We start from the raw sequence: 9,760 nt of genomic DNA on the forward strand, positions 1-9,760 counted from the left end.
AAAATATTATACTATCTTTTGCAAAATACAATTTTCGTTTGATATATAAAAGAATATATATAAATATATTTTTTGTTCCAAACGCGTTATTATAGAATGATATAATATATTTAATACGAATTTATATTTAATCTTGTTGAAACATATACAGATTGTCTTTAACCCACACACATATGTATGTGTGAAAATATTTTTATAGCATTTTATAAAAATAATTAAAATTTTCAAATAGAATTTTTATATTATTAATTAAGTTAATAATGCTCTCAATATAAAGTACAAATTTAAAATTCAATGGGCTATATATATATATATATATATATATATATATATATATAATTATGACTCTTATTAACCTGTTGAAATTTAAATTTTATAGTATTATAATCCAGTGGAAATGACTTTGTCTCAAGTCAAATACAATTTTTATAACGTTTTACAAGCAACGCAATATCTTGTATCAAGTAGAACTCGATCATTATTGATCAAACAAGTATTTCATCTGACTGACACTAACTTAGTCTTATTATCGTTATTCCTCCGGAAGATTTGTATCTTGTTAAGAATAAACTATTTAAATATTAATTATTTAAGACTGTAAGCTTTAAATTCATTGTAAAATGCCGAAGAAAAAGGGGAAAGGAAGTAAATTAGCTCGCATGAGCGATGAAGAACGCGCTCGTTATTTGCAACATCGAGCTGAATTAGAATTAGAGAGCAAACGACCGTAAGCAACAATTGATTGCGGCGTTTACCAAGGTATATTAAACTAAAATGCAATTTAAATAAATAACAGAATGCAATAATTTTGTAATAAATAAATCTGTGAAATGTAGAATAAGCTGAAACGCGAGGAAGCGTTCTCGCGATTGAACACCGCAAAGATTAACGAACAATGGCGATTCATTCTACGCCGAATAAAATGTAAGGAACTTTATGAAAATGTGGACTATCTTTGGAAAAATTTTGATCGCATGATGAAGACAAAAGATTTCGTGATACGGCATTTATATAACGAACTAGAGATAACTGATATGGATCATAGAAGATTACAAAAGGCTCACATTCAAATAATTGATCGAATAATTGGTAATTTATTATATAAGTCATATGCAAAATATAAGCACGTACAATTAAATATTTTAATTTTAAGTTATATAATTTGAGAATAACATCCTAATTTAAATTTAATTTATATTTGCTTATTTGAAGAAAGATATTGCTAATTATGGATATTATAATAGGAACATATAAGCAGAAATGTATGCATATGCATAAATCGTTTACACATGAACGTAATCATATCGCTACCTACGAGATAAACGAATTAAAGAGAGTGCAAAGGGATTTAGAGCAACTGTGCGATCAACTGCAGAATATAATTGTTGGACAAGATAAAGAAATAGGGAGCAAATTGATGCAAACAAAAATACAAAACGCCATTAACGTATACAGCATTGTATACTTGGTACAGATATTTTATTATTACATTGTCGGTATATGGTAGATATTAATGTTTTTTCAGTTGTAAAAATATTTTAGAAAGAAGACTCTTTATCACGCTTGATGCAATACACTTCCAATGAGGTCGAGGAATTGTGGCGACAGCTTAATGAAACGATAATTGAATATGAGAACAATACAGGAGATAAAAGAAAGCAATATGAATACTGAAAGAACAAGACGATGCTCATCATGCGAGTGTAGCGCAATATCCAAAGTTACAGATACAGTTTGCAAGACATGATTAAGAATTTGAAACAGGGCACACACGTATTATCGCAAAAGCGGGAGTATAGTATAACGAATGCAAGGATCAGATTGTGCAAATAAAAAAGAAAATTGAAAGCTTGAGACAAGAGTTTTCCATGACTCAAATACTGGATTCTACTCAAACTGAAAAAATTGACTATTATTAGCACCAGCGTTCTAAAAGTATTAAACTTCGATAACAGTTTAATCTAATTTTTATTTATTTTTATTTAACTACTTATAAATGGATTTTTAAGATTGTCTAATTTATAGGAATTGAAGAGAATTTCGGAGAAGGGTTCGGCATTAATTTCGTTGTTGAAAATGTGTTCGAGTTTGGAACCGTTTTCACTGACTGTTCAGAAATATACTTTACGCGATACAGAATCTACAACAGCTTCCTCGAGCTGCGTGAGTATTTTGCATAGTAAGAAAAAAACATTCAATTGAAATAAGATTTAAATAGTACGATTATTTGTGTAGATATCAGAGCCGTTCGTTAAATTGGAGAAGTTTTGGAAACAATTTAATTACATTAAAGCTGACAATATCTTAATGAAGAAAGAATGCGATAAGCTGTCTTTTGAAAATAAACAGCTGAGAAACACCTTGCGAACTTATCTGTTAACTGTTTCTAGAACTCCGACTGCGCGACTACTTACATCTATTTCTGTATAAACAGAATATATTTCTAACAAAAAGATCAACATTTTTTTAAAAGATTAATTAAAAAGATGTGATTTAATATCCACCAATCATATTTTAAAAATATTAATCAATATTTTAAAATCAAAATTAAATTTTTAATAAATTTCTTCAAGAATTAAAATAATAAAAAAAAAGTTTATAATCTTTGTTAACACTAGGAATTAATAAAAAATGAAAGAATAAATATATTTACAAATAATTTATTCAACGGTGAATAAAAATTCCTCCTCCGAGCGATAAATATTTGTATGGCCGAGCACGAGTCCGCCCTTTCACAGGATGGAAAAATATCTTTTCTTTTGGCGCCATACTTTCAGTTTCTAGATAGATGTCGAAACACGCCCTCAGCCGTTGTATCTGCGCCGTCAATGTCGGAGACTTTGTCCACATCACATTGACTTCTTTCTCGATATCTCTGATGATATCAGGGGATGCTTGTACCATTGGGCTGATGCTTACGCTAAATACTGGTGCTAGCTTCGGATAATCTGGCTTGATGGCGATTCTTGCCACAAGTTCACCTAAAAAACATTTTAAATCTTAATGTCTAGAAATATTATTACATTTCTTATATATATTATAATAAATAAAATATATTTAATTATAATAAATAAATATATATTCTTATTCTTAGTAAATATTAATTATTATTAAACTTATATTCGTAGTAAATAATAATATTGTCATACTACTGCCACGTCGAAGTGTAGCTTCGTAGAACATATCTACGGACGATACTAATCCCCGTTGACAGAATGCTGGTGAAGCGATATAATTCGAGTAATTCTTCCAGGTCATAGTCGTGAATCGGTGCAATGATGTTGAGATTTTCTGAGGCACTGGATCCGACGTGCTGATATAGATCGGTAGATTACCAGATTCCAATAGTCGTATTTCCGTACATAAATCTAGCCGCGCTTTTACACGCCGTTTGATTTCTTTCAACACACTCTCAACACAATCTTGTGCCAATTCTTGACTTGTAAGCTGTAAATAAAATAAAATTTTAGTTAGATATTATAGATTAGCTGATCTAATCAATGAACAAAATTATTTTAAATATAAATTTAACGTATAATTATAACGTAAAATTATTTTAAATTGTTATAACTATTTTTTAAATATTTTACTCTAATGAATGCAAAAACCGAAAAATTAACTTAATTTTAAATAAATTATTTTTAACATTTCAATTATATGTACCTTTTGTTGTTGTTCATTCATATCAGAGGAAACAAAGTGCAGACCAGCCATTCTTTGTGCCCATCTGTAGGGAATACCTAATCCCAAAGATGAAAATGAGCCCAAATTATGCCGTGACAGTTTGATACTGATTAGCGGGATTCGGACTCTCCAATCCTGAGTCTCGCGGATATAGTTCACGAAGAATTGATTCTGATACCAGCATGTCTCTGTTAATTAAATTAATTAATTAAACACAACCAGAGAAAGAGAAATAATTGCCCCAAATAATTAAATAAAAAGAAAAAAAGTATGCTTTCATAATTATACATCTAATAATTATATATTTCATAATGATATATTAGAAATTTATGTAATTCAATATATCAAATTAAAAAAGTTTTAGTAATTTTACATACCCAGCACTAATACCTCCTAACTCTTCCGTTTCGAGTTTTGACTCCACTGTAATAACTTTTAAATGGATCATGTAATAGAAGCAAAGAGTTAACTTTGTCTCATCTGAAAAGTTAATTTTACACAAAATAAGATTTTAAATTAAGATTTTTAAAAATATTCAAAATGTAATTTTATTTTATTTATTTTTACACTTTTAGAATACAAGTGCAAATGTTAAAATAAAATTAGATTTTAGACTTTAATGACATTTTGAACTAATTTTCATGGACCACAAATATTTATTCAAGACTTACTTTTTAATACGATAATGATTTTTACGTGCAACGGGTGTCGTTGCAGCAACTTGGACCGCTTTTCTTCCTGCCTAGCTTCCCGAGATAATCTATGATGTCTCTTTTTATGCACAGGCATTTCTTCTACAATATTTTCTGATTGATTCTCAGGATCAGAGTCGGACTCTTGTAAACCATCCTGATTATTTGCGCGTTTCGCTTCATCTTCATCACCCTCTACTTTGACCAGTAATGTATTATCTACAAAATATTTTAAGAAACAATATGAGATTTTAATTCATAAACAGCATTGATACATGTATATTAAATTATCTAATATTTATATTAATTATACCATAAGCATCCCTATAGGCAGATGCTTTTGCATATAATACATAAAGTGGAGATGCAAGTAATGAGCTTTTTGATGCTCTTGACGAATTTTATCTAAAGGTAATCCGAGGCTCTCTTGCAACGGTTTGCTCGCCTGAAAATGTAGAAAATAAAAATTTGTCATTTATATAAATATTTAAAAAACACATTGTATATATTTTTTAAACTAATAAATTCTTACCTCCAATATAGAACGTAGTTGTGGTGCAAGATTATCTAAACGAGTCTGTTTTGTCTCAATACTGGCTGCTACTGCCTTTTTGCTCTCTGTTAGTTCATCACACAATGCTGCCAATTGTTTCCTTTGCGTCAATTCCCACTCCAAACGAGCTAATCTCAGTTGATGAGGATTATTTTTTGTTATTTCCTAAAATATATTTGTCACATGTATTGCAAAAAGAAATTAATTTAAATTTACTCTAGCTATATGAAAAATTTGTATACAGATCGTGAAATGCTTTCTGGAGCTTCTTTGTAAAATTCCTCTTCTGAAACAAGTTCTATCAATTCGTCCTTGGATCTAGATTGAAAGAAAGATTTTATTTTATTTAAAAATTTTTTAAAATAAAGATTTCCCTCTACATAAAAATACAGAGACTCACTTAAACTGCAGACATTTGACAACTTCCTTTTTCAAATGCATCACTTCGTACAACAGATTCTGCAAATGCAAATGTCTACTATCTACACTGCTTTTCGCAGCTACAAGAGAATCACGTGCACATTTTGTTCGAAACTTTTCCATTCGATTTAGCTTCTTCAATTCTACAAACGCCAGAGATGTTTGAATTTGTAATTCACGAATTTCATCTTTTGCCTAAAATATTTGTTTTATTAAATTTACCAACTAAACAATAAATAAATGATAATCATTAGTGTAAGCTTTATTACAAACATTTGCATCCCCACTGGATTTTAATTTAACTATTTTAGCCATTGCTGCTCGAATATTGTCACAAGTCGTTAAAAAACATTCGGAATCATCTTCTGGTAACCTCTCGTTAGCTTCCTTTTCTTCGTAATTTATTATTATCTGGAAATTAGATATAAGTTAGGTGTAATTCATAGAATTAAAAAATATATATTTTGTTATACATACTTTTAGCTCTTCATTATAATTAACAAACAATTATAATCTTTGACATTTTTTGTTATACTTAGGTGTAATTTATAAAAGTAAAAAATATATATTTTGTGTCTACTTCTTGACTCTTTATTATAATTAACAAATAATCATAATTTTTGGTATTTTTATACCTTGTACATGTCTCCGTCTTTCAGGGACGTTCCACCGCTCGCATTCACAGACTTTCTCCTTTTTTTCGTACCATCCGTTTCATTTTCCTTACCCATTTTTAATCAATTAGATTCTAAGATGTGTATCCTTTATTTATAACGGAAAAACGCTAAATTGTAAAGAAATGATGCGGTATAAAACAAGGTTAGAAAATCACACGCCAGTTTCAGCGCCGGCTACTCGGGATATGAGTGAACTTAAATCAGTCACGTGACATCGATTTTAGTTCGCTCATATTTCGAGTAGCGGCGCTAAAACTGGCGTGAGATTATGGCACAGATTAATAGACAGATCGCCAAAGGTCTGGATGAAGGAGGAGACCAGCATTTCTCACTGATTTCAGCGCCATATCGTAGTAGTGGTCAATGCAGGAACTATTAATACGTTCCCAAGATAAGAGCGTCTTATGCTCATGAACTCGTCCGACGGCATATACGAGATTTTATCTTTTCGTAGCGTTCGCGTATTTCGGAAAGGACAGAATTTTATGATGTTATAAATAAAATAAATAAATAAAAAATTAATCTGACCTATTATAGTTATTGAATCTTTTTTTAATAAATGTTTCATTATTATTATCATCTAAGTCTAAGTTGTTTAATTAATTTTTTAGTTTTTTAATAATTAATTTAATTTATTCTAATCATTTTAATATGAGAAAATACTATTACGTATACGTTTTATAATGAATTAATTATTTCGGGGGAGTCGAATTATATATTTTTAATAATATAAGTGTTCAAAAATTATATTTGCCTTTTAATTCAATTATTTTAGCAAAGAGTTCCGAAATTTCTTACACACAGATTCAATAATATAAGTACATGTTATATATATACTTATATTATTGATCTTTTTTTTTATAAAATGTTTTATTATTATCATATAAAATATAAATTATTTAAGGGCAACGTAACAGTCGCGATGACAAAAGAATTTACACGAATAAGATGGAAGGTTTACTTTGAAGACAATAACACCTATTCTATCATAAAAAAGAACCCATCCTCCCAAAATAGAAAGGTAACCTAAGACGGATATTCTTAAGACATGGCAAAAAAAAGAGTACAATTTCTAATAAAGAATATTACTCACATACGTTCCAGCGACTCCCTTCTTTCCAAAATGTTATGGTCCCTCCCAAAAATCACATACTCCATTTAGGTTAATTGTGTCATCGTTAATACCACGCTTACTCGATAGCCACATTTTTACATAAAATCATTTCAAATAGTATTCCTACGGGAAAAAGTATGTAACTAATAGTTTTGAACTTTACAGCAAGCCTAGCGGGTAGGAAAATTGGTGCGGAAGATATTCTCATATCATTAGACGTGGTTTCACTACTTACTAACATTCCGATAGATCTTGCAATAGAAAGGTGAAGCAATAGATGGAATTAATCAATACACATACATTAATTCCAAAAAATGCATTCATTTCCATGGTTAAATTTATATTGTCGTCAACATACTCACATTCAATGACATTGTATACAAGCAAGTTTATGGCAACCCTATGGGTTCCCCGTTGTCGCCAATAATTGCTAATATTGTTATGCAAGATCTTGAGAATCAATAATTAATGAATTGGACATTGGTATTGGAATATATTATAGATATGTAGACGACATATTATGGTGGCACCAACGGAATAAAATTGATAGTGTACTGAATAAGTTAATAGTTACAATCAACGACTACAATTACGATTGAATACGAAATTATAGAAGCATAAATTTTCTAGATTTAAACATTAAAATAATAAATACGTCATACACTTAGATTGGTTTCAAAAAAGACATGTTCAGGTAGAGTACTATCTTTTTTATCGAGTCACCCTATGTGCCATAAATAGGAGTAATTTATAATCTTATTAATAGGGCATTGTTATTATCTCATCCCATATATCATAAGAAAAATTTAGAACTGTGTATTAAAATATTATTGGACAACGGTTACCCTATTCATTTGATCTTTAAGAAAGATAAATAGAGAATAAGAGTTTTAAACACTGGACAGTTTAACAACAATAGAAAAAAAGAAATTGCCAGAAGATAATAGCAAGAAAAATTTTTGTCATCCATACATTAATAACATTTCTGAGACAATAGCATCGACAATAAAAAAATCAGATTTCAGAGTAGGATACCGTTGTCTAAATAATCTCAATTTATTACAGTCCCCAAGGACAAAAACGTGCATAACAATAATAATATGGTTGTCTACAAAATTAATTGTGTAAGGATTGTTAAGCTTCGTAATGTGGGCAAAGCCAAAGAAAATACGCATAGACTAAAAGCGCATATGAATCATATTAAATTTGATTCCTCCCAATCATTCTGTGGTCTCTGAACATATTATAAATAAAACAACATGCTTTTGATTGGGATAACGTTAAAAATACTTGATATTGACTCTAATTATGATCAAAGACTTATCTCGGAATGATACACATCAAGAACAAAGGCTGGTATAAATCATAACACAGACACGACTTGCTTACAACGCGTATTTCGACATTCTAGAAGAATATCGACTTTTTTAGCCTTATGTAAATGTTTAATTTTGTGAGATCGGACCCTATTTATTCGACTTTTTAAAGGAGAGTATAGCGACTAGAGTGGGACCGGGGTGACTAGACAACAGTCAAGTCAAGTACTAACAATAAGGCCAACAACATTAGAAGCATCGTCATCTCAAGTTATTCGGAACAATTTGTAAGCAGAAAGGTTCAATATTTTAGTATTTAGTTTAATTTGTAATTTTTTAATTTTTTTTCATACACATTAGTGGAATCCTATTTTACAATTGAAAAATTTTCTAAATTCAGTTAACAAATATCAAATAATTTGGAGAGAGAGTGGACATAATCATTGCCAGATCGAGGGACTTTCGTCAAATAACGATAAGTGGTTTCGTTTGGAGCAATGTATAAGTGTCACTCCGAGTTTTTATTAATAATTCTAAAGTATTTTATGAAGAACCGGACGAATAATTCTGCTTCTAATTGGGTTCTTACTTTGTTGAACTATTTTAATGGTTTCAATTCATTGTAAATATATTTTGCGTTTTAAACTATGACTTAACTATATAACTTATATTGACTATGTATTGCGGATTTTTTTATTAGAACGTATGTATTTATTTATTATGGGTATTTATTATCATTATTTTTGCGCACTGAAGAGGAGCAAGTAGAGCTCGAAACGTTTGTGTAATTATTATGTCAAATTAAGAATTTTTCTTCTAAATAATAAAATAATTTCCGTATTGCTCGTTAACACATGGCCTTAATTTAATAATTGATCATTGTTTTTTATTGTCATACGAGCTTGAACATTGGGTATGTGATGGTTTGATTAGGTATTAATTTTGCATTGTTTTTTACGCTGGCCTGAAAATGCGTTATACTAATATTCCGTTTAAATTTTAAATTCGTTCAATTTTAATTTCTATATTTAATTCGATTGGGGAGAAATAACATGGAGTGTTAAAGCAATGGATTGATTGAAAATTATCAAACAATCAAAGCTAGATTCAAAGTTGAATTTTTTAAAACCATGTGTAAAAATTTTGAATGTCGTACCCAACCCCACTTTTACGTCGTATTGTAGGAATCAATTTTGTTTACATCACTTTAGATTCGAAAAAAAAAGGCTTGATAGCTTTGCTGTACAGATCAAAACAAATTTTACATATTGAATTAGAGATTATATAGACTAATTATTTATTAC

The 9,760-nt window shown here is 29.5% G+C and overlaps 1 protein-coding gene and 1 pseudogene across 2 annotated transcripts; one reads left to right on the forward strand and one right to left on the reverse strand.

Annotated features, from left to right (window-relative positions):
* The first annotated feature begins 14 nt into the window (after positions 1-14).
* On the forward strand, positions 15-2,738 carry LOC114945607 (dynein regulatory complex subunit 2-like; annotated as a pseudogene). The gene is made up of 6 exons (XR_014925542.1): positions 15-759; positions 837-1,089; positions 1,245-1,468; positions 1,543-1,935; positions 2,026-2,163; positions 2,236-2,738. The product of XR_014925542.1 is annotated as a dynein regulatory complex subunit 2-like (transcript).
* LOC114945608 (THO complex subunit 5-like) lies at positions 2,645-6,223 on the reverse strand. The gene is given in 13 exon segments (XM_085486375.1): positions 2,645-2,981; positions 3,150-3,447; positions 3,664-3,783; positions 3,785-3,872; positions 4,062-4,164; positions 4,356-4,595; positions 4,690-4,752; positions 4,755-4,821; positions 4,909-5,094; positions 5,172-5,247; positions 5,330-5,544; positions 5,623-5,760; positions 5,985-6,223. Coding segments are annotated over 13 exon segments (2,007 nt in total). The 5' UTR covers positions 6,081-6,223; the 3' UTR covers positions 2,645-2,664.
* Positions 6,224-9,760: the final 3,537 nt, after the last annotated feature.

Source organism: Nylanderia fulva, unplaced genomic scaffold (genome assembly GCF_048542155.1).
Source record: "Nylanderia fulva isolate GAGA-0341 unplaced genomic scaffold, ASM4854215v1 Scaffold429, whole genome shotgun sequence".
Lineage (NCBI taxonomy): Eukaryota > Metazoa > Arthropoda > Insecta > Hymenoptera > Formicidae > Nylanderia > Nylanderia fulva.